Below are 20,047 nucleotides of genomic sequence, written 5' to 3' on the forward strand. Positions count from 1 at the left end.
AGCTAAGTTACCTTTTGGGGATCTCTTAAAGATCAGCCACAGATACCGCTGACCCATGGATCACAGACCAAAACCCACTTATTTCTTACTTGGGTTCATCATCAATTTAAGGAATATCACTAAAAAATGCTGACACAAAAAGGCAGGCTTGGCCTGGTTTTATATAGATAGCAAAAATGTATACACAAAATAGAGTTTGCCTTTATTAGTGATAGCAAAACATTTAATAAATATGCTTTAAAAAATACATACTTTTTCCTAAGGAAAGAAAGAACACTGCCTTTGCCTTCATGTCCCACCAGCCAGGAAATATAATGAAGAGGCTTCACCCTAAAAGAAAATTTGAAAGAGATTAAATGCCGGGAGGTAGTAAGTTTCACATAAAGAACTCAAATCACTAGACAAATGACTAAAATATACACTGTGTGCTTCTTCACGGCAAGTTTTTCACTTTCAGGCACCGTAAAGATAAGCTACAAATGTGGCAGCTGAGAACATAATGACTGATCAGAGTCAGTGAGGAATGACACTGAACCAGCTGTGTACCAATTCCACTCAATTTGGAAAAGGAACCATATCTGCATCAATTTGATTAATTTTAAAAAAGTTCTCCTAGGGAAACAAAGCGATCTGTAACACAAATAAATGAGATTATTCGGTTTGTTGTGAAAGTCAATTAATTATTTACAGCATACACGTGGCAGAAGTAAAATGCAGCACAACTGTACCTGTAATACTGTTCCTGTGGGGGAAGCGCCCAAGTGATACTCAGTGAATGAACTTTCCTGATTGGAACAACTGAACACAAATAAATTTAATGAATATAAATATACCGATTAGACATAGATAAGTTTTACATATTGCAGAAAGAATGGTTAAGGTATTCAGAACCACACAGAATTATTCTACAAAGTATCCAGATCACCCAGAGAAAATATGAAGTTAGGTATTCAAAACATTTAAACAAATTATTTTACTTACCTCTGTAAAGCTTGTGAAATTCTGGTGTGTCAAAAGGCTGAGTCAGATGGCCAAAGCTGGGTTTGGGTAAACCACTTAAAAGCAAAATTACAAGTGTGATGTTACTGCCAAGGATTCAAAGCTACACTGAGATAATCACAAGACGTAAGCATCCATAGCTCTGACGTGACAAGAGGCGATGGCCTTTAACAAAGGGCACAGCCCAGGAGCCACCCAGCCCGAGGTGGAAGGCAGCCTGGCATTCGCTCGCACTCTGCCCACGCAACAAAATAATTACTCAGGATATAGACCCCCATCAGCTCTGCCCTCTCCTTCCATCCAAGGCAGTAAGAATAAAAAGTTTGCTTTCCTAACAAAGGAAAGGAAAGCCAAGCACAGTAAACAATTTCCTTTCCCTGGACTCACAGAATCTTGAGGGGTTGTCTTGGGAAGGAGGAACGAGAAGGACAGGGGTCTGGAGAGACAAACTTGTCTCTATGGTATTAGACTTACACAAGCGCATTTCCAAGCGCCACAGAAATAAACACCTTGCAAAACCAGAAAATAAAAGGGGAAACAAAATGCTTTTCAAGTTAGTAAAGCTTTTGCAAAACCCCCTTTTCAGACAGTACATTGGAGTGAATTATTTAAAAAAAGACCAAGTTCTAACCAGCTGCTGACCTAAGGATGACACTTAAATGCAAGCAATGGTGTTAATTTATTTTGCTGCTATTTATTTTTGACGCAAAGTAACGTAAGTTGACAATCTAGGTTTGAATGATTTATCATAAAATCAAGATATCAGCACATTTTAAGCAAACGCTGCTGCAAGGCTAAGTAATTGTTAAGCAGAAACAAAGTCTTCCTGAAACAATGCCAGGCTTTAATGTCCCAAGTTGCCCTTTTTTTTCCTGCGTAAGGATGTTAATTAACAAATGTTAATTTCCCTAGTTTCTCCAGTAAAGGAGATTTTTTTTAAAACCATCATTTTTAAGAACAGATAATTTTATAATTTGTAATGCCTTTATGCACCAAAAGAATCTTACTTATTTGGGATCTCAGAGAAGATTTCCGTCACCCATTTTTCCAATGTATCCAGTGTTTCTAATAAGGAGAGAAAAAAAGAAAGCAAAAAATGCAATTTCCTGAAGATCTAAGATAAATTCTTTATCTTATCTCACCAGTTCAGTTATTTGAAAGAGGCTGCAAGTCAGTATATTTTAAAATTGCAAAGTTCTAAATTACAAGCTTCAAAGCTGTTGGTTTGAGCCAATTCTTAATATTCACTGAACTGTATCTTTGGTCATAGCTCTGGTTTTGTGTATAGTGCTGAAATCTCAGCTCGATACAACTGGGATTTAAAGTTCAGTAGTATTAAGTGTGACTGTGAAAAGGGATTACTGACTTAGGGATCTACAAAACCACCAGTACTTGCTGGACTCATTCCATCACACTATGTCCAGAATACACACACCAGTTTTCACACCCAAATGCAGTCCTGCAGGGAGAAGTCGTCCTTCTCCCCATCCTCTTTTCTAAAGGAAATGTGTCAAGAACCAGAAGTTTAAGTGGTTTTTTTTTTTCTTAAATGGCTGATTGGAAATTGTTTGCAAGCATTCTGAATTCCTGAAGTGATGCTGTGTGTACTGAACAACATCAAAAAAGGCGGGATGGGGTGGAAGGAGGATTCATGGTTTCTTTTGTTGTAACAGAGACTGAAATACAAAGTTGACCCGGCTGGCTATCAGTTACCACTAATTTTCTTCACAATGACCAGTAATGGATTGTAATGTTTCTTCTATGTAAATGATTACTCAAGAGGCATTCAATGCCCTAAGTAGTTTACGCTCTAGACAGAAAATAAAAGCATAGGAGAAGAAAAGAATCACCACTTCTATTATTACCATCACCATTTTACAGATGGGAATTGCAATCATTTTAACATTCAACAAAACCCCTAAGCACAAACCTAACTTGAATATAAACAACTATTTATTTTCAGCGCAGGCCTCTACTACATGCATAATTTCTAAGAAATTTCCTTCCTCTATTCTCAGCAGAAATGACCCATAGGTCTGAAGTTCTTTGCTTAAGTGAAACTCAGTTCCATTTGCATAGAATTTTCCAGTCTGGGGGAAAACTTAGAATCTCTGTTCTTCCTAGAGAAATGGTTTTTATTTTAAGACCTCTTTTGAAAGAGTCCCAAACAGAACAAGACAACTAGGAGGCCAATTTCAGTCTCCCCATCATTTTCTGTGGAGGTTCGCTGTTGATGGCAGAGAAACCAGCAGCATTAAGTCATTTAAGTGGTCTCACTCTACATTCCTACAAGATTCTTTCTTTAAATATATCGTTGAGATTTTACCTTCTGCATTAATCTGGAACCTATTCGACAGTTTCAGTTAAAAGTTTCCCAAGAAGTGGCAGGATGACAATAACACAACACAATTACTCAAGCCTTGTTTCATTTAGAAACCAGTCTAAAAGCTACATAGAAATACTTCTTGCAGGACTGGGCAGTCCACTAAAATGGCTTGGGCTACAGCTGAACTGGTGCCAAAAGCACTACACTAACAGCAGCAACGAGCCTGTTTTTCAGGAACAACTGATGTTACCTTTAGATTGGACAACTAAAGTCATATAGTGAGCAGAGTAATGGCGCTGCCAGAAGTCCCTCAGTCTGGTGTAGGTATCAATATTCTTCATTTTAGGCTCATGTTTGAGTGTATCCGCATTACCTGTAAACATTAAAAGGCAGTTAGTTATCTAGAGACTGGGTACGTCAAGATCCAATATACTGAAAATTTCTTTTCCTCCCCTGGCACTGAGTCTAGTCAAGATAAGCACATTAAAAATACCTAATACAAATTTGGCGTTAAAGGAACGTTAACTGAAATCATCATCTTTAAATTCCTAGTTCCTATTCTAAGGACAGTTGATATTGCTATGATAAGGAAGGTCAGAGTCCTCCTGCATTATCAGATACTGTACAGCTCACGTGTGCTGCCAGCTATTCCCCCACCAACAGAACTTGCAGAACATGGGAGGAAAAATACGATGCTCAGTACATGTCTACAGAACTTCGTAAAAATGATCTACATTTCAAAGCTGGGTAACTATTACCCGTCACACTGCAACTTACATGCTCACAGCACCACAAGGGTGAGGGAGCTAGGACTCTATTGTCCAGGAGAGGAAGGACAAATTTCCCTTCTGCTCCACTGACATGGCTGTGAAGGTCTACTTCTGCAAGTTCAACAGTGAATTATTTACTTTGAAAGGCCTCCTCAGACACAAATCCAGAAACACTTGATTATTCCAGGAAATTTTAATAGCAAAAAACAAGCTTAAGCATGACAGAGATGACTCAGAGAGCTCCACCTTTACATTAACAGAATGTTACATGATTACGCACCTAGGGCAACCTAGCTTTAACATCAGCAAAAAGCAGTACCAGAATGAAAAGTAGCTTAAGAAGCAGACAGCTGCTTTTGTTCCCAAACATTTTACTGTAAAATGAGTAACTGCTCTAATAGTTCCAAGCAAGGCTAGTGTTTCTGTGGTGAGAAAGCTCAGGTCAGCACATCTAATCACTTAAACTTTTAAGTGGTTAAAAGTATCACCACCACTTTATAACAGAAATTGAGAACTTACCCAAAAAAAATTTCTTCATAGGATGTCCAGGCCTGGCAAGACTTCCAAACAGCATTTCCTTTCTATTTGCATCAGAGGGTCTTGCTAGCTGATACTCTGTTAATTCAAAGAATTTGCAGTGGCATGCATCAAAATTTGAGGTCGTGTTCGAAACAAAACAACACAAAAACCCCAACCACACTGAAAAGGAGACACACCACACAGGCCCAGAACCTGTTCTGATGTATGATGAAGTAGTGAAACAGGCTAAGAAACAGGACTTGCTATCAGTAACGAATGTAAGTCAAGAGGAAAACGGAGCTCATTGCTGAGACTTAAAGAAAGGCATAAGGAGGAAAAGCATGTAAAGCCCCAGCCCACCCAGTCTGAATGCCCTCAATCTGTTAAATGTAATGGGAACACAAGACCATCAATATTCTACAGGCTCAGGCCTTGCAGAAAGGGCCAGAGAACAATTACAAATGAAGCTCCCCCATATATCACACAGAACAACTTCTAGACTAATAATGAAATAAGAAAATGAAAGCTGAGCAAGTAGTTTCCAAAAACGCAGTTTTACGATCAGTTTACACTGAACTAACATGGGATCCTGCCCAAATCGAGAACTCACCCTCCTGAACTGCATTTTCCTGTTCCTGTTTTTCTGGTAATAGGAAACATGTACAGCAGAGCTGTAAACTAATTCTTTTGGCTTCGTTAATTCTGCAGCCAGTTCATCAAGCTGACATAATGTACTGTGCAGTACACTACTACAGTGTCAATACAAGGAAGGAGTGGATCTGCATGATGAAGGCAGAGCAAGTGAAGGCGTAAAGTGGCTTAAGCTGTGGAAGAACCACACCTATACTCAAAGACAGGTCCTTGTTTATGTTGACACAAACCTAAATTCAGGGATCAAATTGTCCATTTTTCCTTGCCAGAAGACAGATGAAGATGACGACTTGGAATAAATATTTGCACCAATTGGTACATCTGCCGATAACAGGGTTTTTTTTTCTAAAGCAGTGAAGTTTTATAGGCAGTCTGGAGGTATTCATTAAGTATTAGAAAATCAAACAAACGCTCACTTCTATGCCTGGTTCAATTGCCTTCTGTGAAGTGACTTTGTAGCTCTTAAGGCAGTAGAATAAGGAGACAAGTTCAATCACCTCAACTCACTATGTTAACTCCACATCGGACTGCAGAGAGCACTGGGGCTATGCTAGAGCTACAGGCATATCGTTCATTGAAGAGCATCCACATGCTCATGTAATTGCCCTACCACTTACCGCCAAACCACTTAAAATCATGAATTTCTAATTCAAGAAATGAGACTGTAAACTCCCACAGTGATGGCACTACATTCAGTCCTTCTCCTCTAACGATATCCATGAAAAAAAAATAATGAAGAATTAAATCCCTCTGTCAAGTTAGGTGACCTTGACTGAAGTGCTCAGAAGGGTAGTCCAAAATGGAAACCAATAAACAGTGTTACAAAATGGGTTTTGTTTCTTTAAGAAGACAGGCTAAACACCCAGGAAAAGCTGCTCTTACTTACCACTGTCTACAGCCTCGACTTCTCGGTCTATTGCATCCCTGATCATCAGTGGGTGAATAAAGAACTGTGCCCACCTACGAAACAGAAAATTTCATATACTTTTCTTCAGTGTCTATATAAACTAGGGCAAAAAACCCCAGCAAATAAGCCCAACATCTATTATTTTAGTTTATGAAGTTGCTTGCCTTACTACAAATTATGTAATTCTCGTCTAACCTGTCTTAAGGAAAGATAAAAGCCAGTTTTGTGATACCGTCAAAAACCAAAGGGCTTCTCTGTTCCATAGAGTGAGAATTAATTGGTTGGATACAGGAGGATATAACACTAATGGGTGCAGGATTATCTGCCTTTACATCCTGCAAACGATCATACCGGATCAGACAAGTGATCCAGCTAGTCTGGTTCCTGGTTTTAGCAGGGATCTGTATCAGATGCTTCAGAGAAATCCTTGGCTGTTCATCAGGAACAACATGACCATAGGGAAAGTTTCACCTTAACTCCAGGCAACAAATTCTTGATTTATGTCCTGAAACATAAGCTTTTACATCCATTACAATTTTACTATCTACCACAAAAGTCAGCATTGGCATCCAGATACATCTCTTCTCCTATACCCACAGAGAGCAGAGCAATGGAAAGGGACAGATCTGCAAGGAAAGGAGGCTCTGCAGAAGGCTGGCAGAGGCTCTAATGTTTCTATTTTATTTGCTGAGTTTTTTTAATGATGCCTGAACTGGTTGAAGCAAAAGGTTAACAGTAAACACTGCTGCTGAAGTTCTACAGCTACAGGACCCTTGAGGCTAAAGACTACTAAACGATGATGTCTTTCAATTTCTTTTGATCCACAAGGGCTTGAAATGAGCAGAAATCGTGAGCAGCACCTATTTGTCTTCTTCTTATGAGATGGTGTTCTATGGAACTCCTAACTTCTGTGTTTCCCCTCCACTAAGCTGTTGTAACAAATTGCAATTGTATTTTTTTATTCTTTCGTGATCCCAAACATCTAAAAGGACTGGACTAATCTACAAACGAAAGCTGAATTTGGCCTGGTAAAGTAAAATTTAGGCAATACTTGGTAAAATATGCAAATGCTTGTCCTCGGCATCATCACAGTATCAAAGGAAGTTTGCAGTGGAGTCCACTGTCCTCATGAGATATTTTATAGCATCAAAAATACTCAGCTGCTGTGCCCCCATGAAGGAGTAATTTTCTCTCACTGCAGGAAACCACGCCAACAGGTGGATCTCTGCTGTCCCAACACATCCCACAGCACAACAGAGCAAGTTAAATACTTCCTGGCAAAAGATACACACTTCACTAAATAACCTGGATGAGGTTAAACGTATCCTTTCGAAGCATGGATTGTACCATAACTTTCAAGGCTGCCCTCCCACCCACCCTAAGCGACTAGACTTGGAAACAAAAAAAAAAAAACCAGAACACTAACTCTGTCAGGACAGATTTTTCAAACAATGAGTCACTGGGATTCTGGGAGCACTTCCCCTCTGAACAGCTGCCACATTGCGTAAGATTTCTCCTGTCATCAATGCTACTAGTTTAAGGGTGTTATAACAATCAAAAAGCTACGTGCATTATCCATGGATTCTACGTAATCGCGCAGCGGCTACACCGGCACTATCTCAAAAAACCAGCAATGTACCCAAAGGGGAAGACTATTTCTTTATCTTCAATATCCACTCTGTGGGTAGCTATGGAAGTTCAGCAACAGCTTTAATCATCCCAAAATGAAGAACAGCCACACCTAGGCACCCGAGGCACGCACAAACATTTGTTAACATTTAATCACCGTTTAGACGAAGTTACCTATCAAGCGCTTCTTTGAAGTACTTCCTCTGCACATCAAACTGGAAGACCGTCCGCTCACAGTCCGTCGAAGCGTTGTCACTGCCCCCGTGTTTCTTCAGAAACGCATCAAACCCATTCTCGTCTGGGTACTTCAAACTGCCCATAAAAACCACTGGAACAAAAAATCACCAAAATTACCATGATGACATTAATTTGTTATTCCTAATTGCAGCTATAGCAACCCCTCTTCAGCACAGCGTTACCTACAGCTGACCCACAGGGGCTGGCTACTAACTAGCACCAGTCAGTGTAACCTGCCTTTAGCAGAAGCCCTGAACAGACTGGAAACAACCGCGCCGGTCTAGGCATGCCTGGTCTCAGCCAGTCAAGAGTAGTACTTTGAGATACATCTGGTCAGAAACTTCATGTGGTTTCTGCACCTGTATTACTAATTCCTCACCCTTTACTAGAGAGATAAAGGTCTGTAGCTCCAGCCTGGTTTATAAAGCCAGAGGTAACATGCTTCCCCCCACATTTAATGGATAACAAAGAATGTTAATACATGTTAATGCACAGCCCACCAAAGAGTATGAGAAACCTTCTCCAATATTAAGAGTATTTTAATAAGATAAATGTATTTAACTAATGAAAATAAATTCTTGGCTAGGTGAAATAAGAAATGATACTGAAATACTACAGAAATCCAGAGCTACATAGCACTAATTCTGCACTGAAGCTGGAGAAGATGAAATAGGAGCAGTTACATACTATGTTCCAGGAAGTGTGCTAATCCAGGCAGATCTTCGGGATCAGAGAAGCTGCCAGCAGCAACGCAGAGGGCTGCTGCAGACTAGAGAAAATATGACACACTCAGTAAAAGCTGCTTCAAGAAACTGACAGAAAATAACATAAATTATTCAGGACAAAGGGTACAATGAGAAGGTCTAGTCTGAACCCCTAATTACCAAGTTTCAGACCACAAGAAAGCTCACTATTTATTTTTTCACCCTACAACTTTAAGTACATACCTGCTTTTCCGTACAGCCTCTCTTTCTTGTCTCTTCCTTGTCAGCTAGCTCTTCTAATTCACTGTCATCGGGATCATTGAAATCCTCATTACCTCCATCATTGTCCTCACCCTCATCCCCCTCATCACAGTCCTCGTCATCAAAACCTTCTCTACCGTCTTCGATCTCAGCTCCAGAGTCGTCATCTTCATCGCTTTCCTCTTCAGATTCACCATCATCATCTTCCTCCTCCTCCTCTGAAGATAAAGCAGCTGGGGCACCATCCAAGTAATTCAAATCCGAAATCAAAAGTGCACATAAGCCATTTTGCAGTTTGATATACCTGAAACAAAAACATTTATTTGCCATGAATATGTTCCTTTCTCAAATCTGAATTTTCAGAATCATGAAAACGTCTGTGTTTCCTGTAGCAGTTCTATGCTCTTCAACTGAGGTTTCCTAATGAAAAATCTAATGGCAGCTAAGAAGATGAGCAGTTTTATAGTGGGAAAGTAAATACATTCTTCTGCTATTCAACAGCTATAAGAATAAAAAAGAAGCAATTCAAGGTAGTAGCAAAAGCCCTTCTTCCCATAAGGTCCAGGCCACTGATTTGGGCTTTTATTTCCCTCTGTAAAATATTCAAGCTACCAGCACTCAGAAAACTTCACGTATTCAGAATAGGCAAATCCAAACTTCAATAGCCTGTTATGCTTGTCAGGCTCTTGGAAACATGTATTATGTGACAGAATTAAGATCTTAATCTTTGCCTCTAAATAGGCCCCAGAGACTCCAGTTTATTTGATTTGCTTTGATCAATGCGGGTCCACAGACATAGGAGGCATGTGTTAGAAAGGAGAGATCTCCTCTGCAGGCTTAATAAAATAAGACACAGAAGACAGAAGCTGGGTTACTATCAAGAAGCAACACACGAGTTCTCTCTGTGTGAGTACATACATACATAGAATTTTTTACATATGTGTGTGCATCTATATTAAAAAAAAAAAAAAAACAAGAACAAAAAACCTAAACACAAGCCCTCTGTCCAGCACCATTCTACAACTTTTCAGACTGAGGACTGCAAGCACCAGTGCTCTGCACTACATCTCAGCAGTATTTGTTTCCCAACAGATCCAGAATAGACAGTCACAATTTGTCACATTAGCCAAAGCACCCCTCCTGGGAGCTTGCATCGGCTAGTATGCCAGCTGCAGAAAGGAAGGAACGCTGGATCCAGAAAATACTTGATCCAGCCTAAGAACTAGTGTAATATAGGCAGGTGGTCTTTGATCCAGCAAAACAAAAAAAAATGCTAGTATAAATCAAACCCATGGTCACATCCCATATTCCCTGAAAAAAAATATCTCTGACTTACAGAGCATAAAATCACAGAATAGTCTGGGTTAGAAGGAACCTTTGAAGGTCATCTAGTCCAAACCCCAAGTTTATAACAGATCAGAACTTTGCAATGCAGCCACTGTTGTAATTAGGTAGCAGAAATTTCAAAGCAGATTTCCAGCTAAAGCTACATGGTAAGCACCCAAAAGATAAACAAAAGGTACGTTGTATGTTTTCCAACTGCATGGTTCCCAAAGTTTCTCACATATTTCATTCATGGTTACCATTATGCAATTCCAATGTTTCCTAACAACAAAAGTTTTTGTTATTATCAATATTCCAATTAAAAATATGAAGTCAGTGGAAGTTTTGGTTTTTACTAGAGCTGCAAGCCACCTGCTACGGCTCTGCAAACCACAGACCAGCCTGGATGCAAACTACTTAGAGTACTTCTCTCCCAACTGAATTTCATGGGGCCGTATTTGGAGGAAAGGGATAAAAGGGGCATTGTGAGAAGAGTGAAGGAGTTCTGAGACAAAGAAAAAAGCCACACTTCTTAGACAACCAAGTCTATGAAAAAAGCTAAAGAACAAATGTTTAATAGTTTAATAGTGTTAAGATTATGAATTACGACCACGCAGCCAATGGGAATTGACAGCACCTACTCTGGCCCAGGGTTTCATAATCGTTAGCACACCTGTTCGGCGTGCTGCAGGACCACTGAGCAGTACGGATTTGTTCCAGTCAAAAGCACAAGTGCATTTTTGTTTGTTCAAAGTACAGCACACAGTGTATAACTTGCAGAGACGCTATGACTAACTGCAGGAGGTACAGATAGTACTAGATCCACGCTAATCTCTGGGTACAAAGTTAATCATCCATACATTCTGAAAGCCCATTTGCATCGTACACGTATGTTGCGTTATGCAGCTGCAGCACTACTGAATGCGTAACAGGCGTCCTAAAAACTGACATACTGCACACTCGGGCGCTTCAGCCTCTGGGGAGCTCAGAGCAAGAGCCTCAGACAGCAACAGGTTGGTACAGCACGTCTTCCAGCACAACCACCATATTCTTCACCTCTGCATGTAACTGTCTTCTGCAGGTTTTCACGGCCCAGAAAGAACGCTGGCTTCCCAGCGATCAATAGCTAGACACAGAAAGCTGAAAACAGACTAGTGCTATTCTTCCAGAAGAACGACTGGCCGTAAAGCTGCTTAGCCAGATGTATCCAGTAGCTCTTGTTGATCCCTTCCACATACCTCCATTAAACTAATGGAGCAGAGGATACTGATTTTACATTACTCATCTTCAGGCTTGTGGGTGTTACATACAAGGACAAAAAGCACCCTGCAGCAAGGCAACAACTGAACTAAGCCACTGATGAAGACTATCAGATTTCACTTCAGGAGAACACAGAACAGTTTAGGTTATACTGAGCAGAGGCACCCCCTGACATAGGTGTTCTTTACTTTTTCCATGTTTCAGTCCAATGGAAAAGGACAACTGTAATCAATACGTCAGTATGCATTCGTATGCAAAAAACAGTACAAAAAATGCACATAACATAGAAACAGAAACAAGCACAGTCCAATTGCTTTTTAGAAGGGTTATACAGGTATTGACACAAATAAGGCTTAAAAATAAAATTAAATTCAAATTCTTAAAAATACTGTTTAAACGTCAGGATAATCTTAAACAGGATTGCTCTCACACAAAGTTTTTTCTTGTGTCAATGATAATTGTTTAGCAGTGAAGTAAATATTGATATACATATCAATGCATAGTAAATGCTTAAGAGAAATGCTTTAATTTCCCAAATTACCCAAAACAAGCAATACAAGCCCATGAAATGCCATATGCGGATGCATTTAAATAAAACATACATTTTGGTAAAGATAACTACCCACTCATAGCTCTAACGAACAAAATCAACTTTCATTACGATGATAGTTTTTGTCCCAACAAACTCACTTTTGAAAATACATTCTGCAACTTCTGTCAGAAAACTCTTTTGTTTTTATAATCGCTGTATTTGAAAAGATAAAATGTAACATTTTCCACTAAGTTAAGAGGGATGTCACCAGATGGACACATCAAGCCTGTGACTGGTCTGCAGTATACATCAGCAGTGATGTATGAACACAGGAGAAAGCGTATATGCATCACCAAATCACCCACCACCACCTTTACTTAGGAGGTTTGGTACATGGCAGACGTAGGTATTCTTTACTTTCAGCCACACTGAAGTTCTCCTTCCTAGGGGGAATGTTTATGTCTGTGCTGTGCAAGGCTCACTGCCCACCTGTGGAAATCAGTCTGAAAAGATGTGACTCCCTGCTTCCAACTGAAATAAATCTGTTAAGAGCGGACAGTAGGATTTCTGGAAGATTTTGATATCAGTTTATCTTATGCTACAAGCAAACACACTCTCCAGTTCTCTACATGCAGAGGATGTCTCTGAGCCTCAAAATAGAGAGCCAGCGACAGTTTTCAACGGCTTTCCAAAGCTTCATCACTGTGCTGCTTTAGGTAGTAAAGGCAGAAGTTTCCTAAGCTGACAGCACCTGTAACTGTGAACTCTGCAGGAAGATGAGCCTCCTGCAAAGTAGCACGGGTAAGAACACCAGCAGGAGAGGCAGGCAGAAATCCAGAGGAAGCAGCAAGGAAGTAGGGCAAGAAAGGAGGGCGCACGTTTCTCCCTAAGCCAATGGGCACAGTCCTCTTCAGGCAGCCAGCAGGGAATTTCACTGTCAACCAACGTCACTGCAAACGCAAAATTCAGTTCCAGGCTTAGGCAGATTCTCCACTGGCTGCACAGATTAGACATTATGAAAAGTAAATTTAAAAAAGCATCTCTAACAAGGGCTGAATAATTTTTTGCCGGCAGAAAGAAGTTGTAACTGCATCCCTTCAAGAATGACTGTCTTACAGAGTCCTCTGCCAAGCCTGTCTCCGCCAGAAGGCCACAGATGCTGCGGGCTGCACTCAGGGAAGGTGATCTTTTTTAGCACTTTCAGGCCTATTACTCAGAAATATATAAATGAAAACACAAGCAAAATGGCAGTGAAAAAGTAATTTTTGCCTCGACTCACAGATGTATTTGTGTTAAAACAAGGAAGCTCATCTAAAATAATGCAACAGCCTTTTTTTAAGTCGGTATCTGCTCTATAATACTTCAACCGCATTTCACACTTCAGCTTCACACTGCTGGAAGGCAGCTGCCTGGACGAGGGCTGCAAACTAACGATTCGGTATTGCCGTGCCCTGGAAACACGGCATCACAGCAGGGGCTTGGAACTGGCACTGATTTGGAGCGCCCACGCAAGCCCCAACCCTCTCACCGCACACACACCAGACGTCCCCCCTTAGAAGGATCCCCCCCGTAAGCCCCCGGTCTCCGATTTACACAGAGCGGCTCCGAACCGCCCCGGCCACCGGGCTGAGCCCGACTGCCAGCACCGGAGGGTGCCCAGCCCCACACCCAGCCCTCCCGCCGGCCGGGGCCGCTTTCCCCTGGGCAGGCCGGCAGGGAGGGCAGGCCCCAGGCCGGCAGGGCAGGCCCCAGGCCGCCCCACAGACCCACCGGGGGCTGCCTCAGCGGCACCGGCTCGTCCTCCCCTCACACACGCCCCGCCTTAAGCCTCCGGGGGGAGGCTGGGCGCCGCCGGCCCTCACCGGTACTGCTTGGGGTCGCTGGGGGACTTGACGATGGCGGGGTCGCCGAGGTTGGGGCCAGGGCCGAAATCCGCGCGGTCCTCCTCTTCCCCGTGAGGCGAGCGGCCTCTGGCGTCGCGGCCGCCCTCCCCGGCCTGCTGCCCCACCGCCAGCTCCGGGCAGCTGTAGCTAGACGTCGCCTTGTTCCTACCGGGCATGGCGGCGGTGGCGCGGCACCACAACGGCTGGGCAACGGCGCGCACCGGCCGGCCGCGCCCCGCTAGGCCGCGGGCCCCCGCCCGCACCGCTCGGCCCCTCCACACGAAGGCGGCGACGAGTCTGCGCATGCGCCGCCCCCGCCCCCGAGCCGCTTCCGCCGCACGAGGAAGCAGCAGTGACGGCTGCGGCGGGGCCGGCCCGCGCCAGTCAGCGCCCGCCGCGGTGCCGGGGCGAGAAAGCGGACCAATCACGGGCCCTCGCCGGGCCGGGGAGGGCTCTGATTGGCGGAGAGTATGCCGATGGCAGCGCGGGGGGAGGGGAAACCACGGAAGGCGAGAGTCGGGGCGAAACGCGGCCCCTGGGATCAGACCGACCGGACGGAGAAATCAGGGGCGGAGGGCAAGGCAGAACAGAGCCGGATCGCAGGAGCGCCTCCCTGTGCCGTCACGTTCCGACGTTTACGTGCGCCTGCCCTGCCAGCTGTCCCCCCTGCTCTTGCGGTGGAAGGCTGGTGGAGGCCCGCCTTCTCTCATTTCCTTCAACCATTGGTTCAAGTCCCTGTCGGTCACTCCTGACAGGCCCAATCAGCTGGCGCAAGCTGCCCTAAGAGGAGCGTGAGGCGCAGTTCCCTCAGCGCGGGCTGGGGTCGGTCCGTCCCCGTTCCCCCCCCCGAGGACGGGCCGGGAGGTGCCGCAGCCGAAAGCCCGCCCGCAGGCCCAGCGGCCACGGCCGGAGCCGCACGGAGGCCGGCGGTGAGACCCGTCGGCGGGGCCGAGGCAGCCGGGCCGAGCTCGAGGGCGAACCTTGGCGGGAAGGAAGGGGGATCGCGGCCCTCGGCCTCCCTCAGCCGCCGCTGGGAACGCCGAGCGCTGACCACGCTGAATCAGTTTAAAGAAATGCGACTGTTGTGAGGGTTCAAGAGCCCTGGCTGCGCTGGTGCTTTGATAGCCACCGCAGGTTCCAGCTGGCATGCTTCCACCCTTCAGTCCAGCTCACAAGTTGGCAGTTCGATCCCGAGCGTTCTGAGAAATCCAGTGCGTGCTTACTGCTGCTGATTTTTTTTTTTTTTTTTACATTTTTTTCTTCCCCTAATGGTAGCCTTAACAGCTTATAGTTTGTGCCCATGACCGCTTACCAGAAAAGACTGCTTATTCCCAATGCAGCCTGGTCTTCGCAGGTCAGTAGGTCTCAGCATTTTCCAGTTTGTGAATACATCTCTTTCCCACTATGAAATGGCAGTGCCCCAGTCTTGACCACAGGAATGCTGCTTTTCCTTTTGTCCTAAAGCTCTGTGAAGCTCTCGTTCCCAAACACCACCAAGATCCTTTTTCTTGTAACTCTGCGAGCTGTCAGGAAGCCTTTCCATTCTGCCTAGGACACTCCTTCTGCACCATTCCACGCTTGTTCACATTTTCTGCTACTCCTGTCACACCAGTGCTGCTAGGCTTACACACATACACAAAGTAACGATGTTGACTGCAAAAGAGATGATGAAAGCAAAGTTAGGGGAGCAGAGGCTAATACACGAGGGGGCTCTCTGAGATACGGGAACAATTAGTCTAGCTGGTATTTTACTGCTTCGTTTCTCCACAAGATGGAAGCCAAGACCCATCTCTAACCCGGGCCCTCCTGCATGGCTTTTCCTCGAACTGCACACTTGGAGCTGTATTGTGCAAGCCATAGAGAGAAGCTTGTGACCAACAGTCAGCTCTTCCCGTTCACATTCTAGTACCCCTTTTTTTGTGTTGTAACCATACTGTTTATCAAAACTACTATCCCAGGCCACTGCCAGTCAAACAGAGGCTCTATACAAGACTGCACCAAGGATTTTGGGTTTGTCTTTGGCGCAAGCAAGTTATTTCCCCTTGTCCTGACAAATTATTGTCTCACATTCTGCCATTACCTCTTAAAAGTTCATACAAGTAACAATTACTATTGACTCACTGGTGATACTGAAATCAGCTGCATGCCACTTAAGGCTAAAGGCTTTCTCTGTATTCATTCACAGCTTTTAACGTAAATGTAAGATGATGAGACACATGAAATATATATTAATGGAGAGATGTGTCAATTGCCTGTGATGATTTGATTCTTTATTTGAAATAAACCCTGCTGTATTTCTACACTAGGTTTCTCCATGTATGTAATATAGGGCAGGGTATAATTCGTAACTGTCTTTTCCAGTTCTTCGGACTATACTGTCATGTAGCTACTTGATGGCTTTTTCTGTAAAAAAAAAATATTATGCCCATCCTACCTTGAAGGGCCTGGAATGTACTTGCATTCTTCTGGAGAGGAGAGGAACAAAACCACAAACACATCTGACTTGACTGGAACACAATGAAACACAATTATATATTGGATAGAAAAGGGAAAGGTCTTTTTTTTGCTAGGAAAAAGAAAGTAAGTAAAACAAAAGAACTTAAAATCCATTTCTGCTGAATCCCTTTTCTTTCACCATTGAGTTGAGCTGAAAAATCATTATTTGCACTGAGATTCTCCATTATACCAGCACAGCTCAAAATCATCGCTCCCTTCTGTAGAGGTTTTTATTTATTTATTTTTTCTAGTTATACAAGTTGCCCTAAAACCTGCTTTGGCTACAACTAGAACACTGCACATTTATTGGCCAAATAATCCTTCTCTTCACTGTTTTAAATCATAGTGATTCCACTTATTGGGCTCGAGGATCATCACCCTGTCAAAGAAGATCAATGTACTTTGATGTATTTTTAAAAGCATTAAAAAGATACTTTCTTTATCCATGCAACGTGATTGCCCAACGCTGGCAACGCAGCTCACACAAGCTCTCCCAGCCACACCCAGTGACTACATTTCTCTTTATTTTGCAGTCTCAGGGGTTTAGATACAATAACCACATTCCTAGCACCGCACAAATCACATTTCCAGTACTAGATCACACACACCCAAAATACGTCACAGTAAAGATTTCTGAAAGCAACATACAAAGGGATCAAGCCTTTAGCACAACGAGCTCAAACTACATCAATGTAGTTGCATTTTTCTCTAGAATATTGTGCTTTTTTCTAAAAACCATTACACTTTGAGACACAACAGAATGAAATTAACAAAAGCATTTGCTATTGTCACCACCCAGCACATTCCATTGCAGTGGGCTGGGACATCAGTTCCTGGCATCACAAAGTCTCCTCAGGCAGAGGAGTTCACAGGCCTAAGGTAAAGCCATAAAACTTTCCAGAATTTTCACCTTAAGACAGCAAACTTCCCTCCGTATTCACTTAGTTTACATTTACAGACACAGTTTGCAGTCACCGTTTGGCGCTGGGATGCACAAACCAATGCGTGATCATCAACAAAGGCACACAGTGTATGCAATTTCACAGATTCGCAATAGCAGTTCCTCCATATATTTCAGAGAAAGACAAGCTCTGTGTGTGGCTAATGCACACAGTTCTACACGCAGATGTAGAAGTTTTGCAATTTTAGCAATGTTGGAATATAAGAATTTTTTAGATGTTAACTATTAAAACTTGTTCCTCCCTTCAAAGAATGATGCAACAAAATCCATAGAATAAGTTTACATAATAACTCTAATAGGAGGTCTTTGCCACTTTTCATTTGCAGTTATGTTTGATTTATCAGTCTTCCTTTTTTAAAATTACACTTTGTGGTTGAATCTGAAACCAGAAATCCTGTTCCCACACATGCACCCATCTAGCACAAAAGGAAAAAAAAAAAAAAAAGAAGGAAAAAAACCCACAATAACATGCAGAAAGGAAATCTAATAATAACAGCACTAATATTTGCCAACACTCACATTTTGGCTCCTGCTATTTTTATCTTTCTGTGACAGTGCTGTTCCAAGTCAGATTTTGCCTCCAACTAAGCATGCAGCAGGCAATTCCTCCTCCCCTTTGTCCTGCAGCTCTTGGGCTTCTAGAAACAAAGGATTAGGGACAGCAAGGTGCCAAACCCAGCGACACCCCCAACGCTCTGCAAGCCAGTAGTGGTGACTGTGGAGGAGTCTGCAAGCAAGGGCAGTCCCTGGAAGGGCTCTCGCTCCTTCACCCAGCACCAGCCAAGAGCACAGGGAAATGCGGGTATGGCTGCAAGGCCTTCTCCTCCTCCTCCCCTGCCTGGCAGCTTTGATTCCTCCACGTGCTCTTCCTCTATGCAGTGGCTTGACACAAAATCCACCCCCCTTCCTCTTTGCTTTCTGGAGAACCTCAAACTGTCAGAAATGCACTGCTTTCTGCTCCATCATACAGAAAAAACGAGGTCCATGTCTATACAGGACAGCAACAATGACTCTCAAAAATACCTAAAGGGTGCATATTCTTGCTTTAAAAAAGATTTCCACCCCATTTTCTTTTAGACCTGGTCCCTTCTAATTGGTTTTTATGTTTCCTGCTGTTCTTGACAAAAAAATCTTTCTGCAGTAGAGGAATTTATAATTACAAATGCAACATTCTGTGTGGAAATAATATTTGCAACACTAAACAATTATTTTTCTTCAGCATAACTCACATTAACACTAGGTGCACTTACAATATTTATTCAGATTTTCATTTTTTAAATTATTGGATGAGGAAATACATAATATTAACATTCCAGCACAGTATACAAACATACCAGTTTCCTACAACAGAGACTTCTGCCTTTGGACTACGTGATAATGCACCACCACAAATGAAAAGATAAAATTTCATCAGGAAAGGAAAAGGACATTTCTCAGCGAGAAAGGTCACTAGCACGAGCAGTTCTGCTGCGAAGGAGGTGGGTTGTCCGAGAGTCGCATGCTCCTTCCAGAAGTGCCCCTGGAAGGGTCTGATTCTATACTCTCCGACATCTTTTCACAGATTACATCCACGAGACGCTCAAACACCTGCCTTACATTGATGTTTTCTTTGGCACTAGCTTCAAAATAGTCAAAACCTGTGAGAAAAAGTGGGGGGAAAAAAAATCAATAGAGACTGATGATAATGGGAGATGGTTTTTAAAATATTAACCATTTTTTTCAGGATTCACCTTCATGAAACAAGACACAAGATAATTCTTAAGCTCAGCTGATTCCCACAATCTCAGAATAGTAAGCAGAAATACTTGCATCAATAAGAGTGAAGGGGATACATGGATCCTTACCATCGCTCTGGTAAACACATCTGCGGATGACGATACAGATCTGAATAAACCCAGGACAAGGGAGTTGAACTCTCCCCCTTAGATCAGTGGGGATCCCCTGGGCAGCAGCTGCTGGTGACACACCACGAACTGGTCATGTATGGAGGGGCCTGTCTGGGCTCCACACCCCCGTGTGACAGGGCATGGCTCACTCTATGAACCGGTCTTGCGGTCTGACAAGAGTGGACACCAGGGGGAGAAGCCAGGTCGTGGTTGTATTCCTTCTGCTGACCAACTTCTGCACTTGTGAGCAAAACGCTCCACGGCTTTGGTCTTGCTTTTTCCTGTTCTTTGTCTGTTTAGACAGAAAGCTCTTCAGGGTGATTAATCCTCGCACAGCACAGGTCAGGACTGAGGACCCTTCCCAACAAGGGCCATTCACCACTGCTGAATTACAAATGCTGTTGTGTGCCCCCTACGGAGTAATTTCGGTGTCGCCAGCTCCTAGCTGCAGTGATGGGTACAGATTCTCAAACACTGACCCTTTCTGATTTAAAAAAACAACAACGAACAACCATCACAGCTGGAGTTACATCAAGGTGGGGGTGGCACAGACAGCTATTCCTGCTGCCTCGTGTTGACACCCCGTGCTATGCAAGAACCGACCTTCTCACAGACAAGCCTGAACCCTGCCTCAGCCAGCAGAAACTCACTGAAATGTGAAGCATTTCTTTATCTTTCTAACCCCAGGGGCTTTAAAAGCCAA

The 20,047-nt window shown here is 43.2% G+C and overlaps 2 protein-coding genes across 7 annotated transcripts in view; both read right to left on the reverse strand.

Annotated features, from left to right (window-relative positions):
* NRDC (nardilysin convertase) overlaps positions 1 to 14,321 on the reverse strand; it is a 28,463-nt gene extending 14,142 nt beyond the window's left edge. Inside the window, exons 1-11 of one of the 2 annotated variants that reach the window (XM_040610147.1) lie at positions 13,981 to 14,321; positions 8,986 to 9,307; positions 8,726 to 8,807; positions 7,976 to 8,129; positions 6,152 to 6,225; positions 4,615 to 4,710; positions 3,576 to 3,698; positions 2,007 to 2,064; positions 982 to 1,055; positions 729 to 798; positions 253 to 330 (exon numbers count right to left, since the gene is read on the reverse strand). In XM_040610147.1, coding sequence (XP_040466081.1) covers positions 253 to 330; positions 729 to 798; positions 982 to 1,055; positions 2,007 to 2,064; positions 3,576 to 3,698; positions 4,615 to 4,710; positions 6,152 to 6,225; positions 7,976 to 8,129; positions 8,726 to 8,807; positions 8,986 to 9,307; positions 13,981 to 14,306 — 1,457 coding nt within the window. In that variant the 5' untranslated portion in view covers positions 14,307 to 14,321. The remainder of the gene's footprint in view (positions 1 to 252; positions 331 to 728; positions 799 to 981; positions 1,056 to 2,006; positions 2,065 to 3,575; positions 3,699 to 4,614; positions 4,711 to 6,151; positions 6,226 to 7,975; positions 8,130 to 8,725; positions 8,808 to 8,985; positions 9,308 to 13,980) is intronic. The other variant, XM_040610148.1, reaches the window with a different exon arrangement.
* A 2,683-nt stretch (positions 14,322 to 17,004) lies between these two features.
* Positions 17,005 to 20,047, reverse strand: part of RAB3B (RAB3B, member RAS oncogene family) — a 57,805-nt gene continuing 54,762 nt past the window's right edge. For all 5 annotated transcript variants that reach the window (XM_040610164.1, XM_040610163.1, XM_040610165.1 and 2 more), the window contains one exon: positions 17,005 to 19,095. In XM_040610164.1, the coding sequence (XP_040466098.1) occupies positions 18,908 to 19,095 (188 nt within the window). In that variant the 3' untranslated portion in view covers positions 17,005 to 18,907. The remainder of the gene's footprint in view (positions 19,096 to 20,047) is intronic.

Source organism: Falco naumanni, chromosome 11 (assembly GCF_017639655.2).
Source record: "Falco naumanni isolate bFalNau1 chromosome 11, bFalNau1.pat, whole genome shotgun sequence".
NCBI classification, from domain to species: Eukaryota; Metazoa; Chordata; class Aves; order Falconiformes; family Falconidae; genus Falco; species Falco naumanni.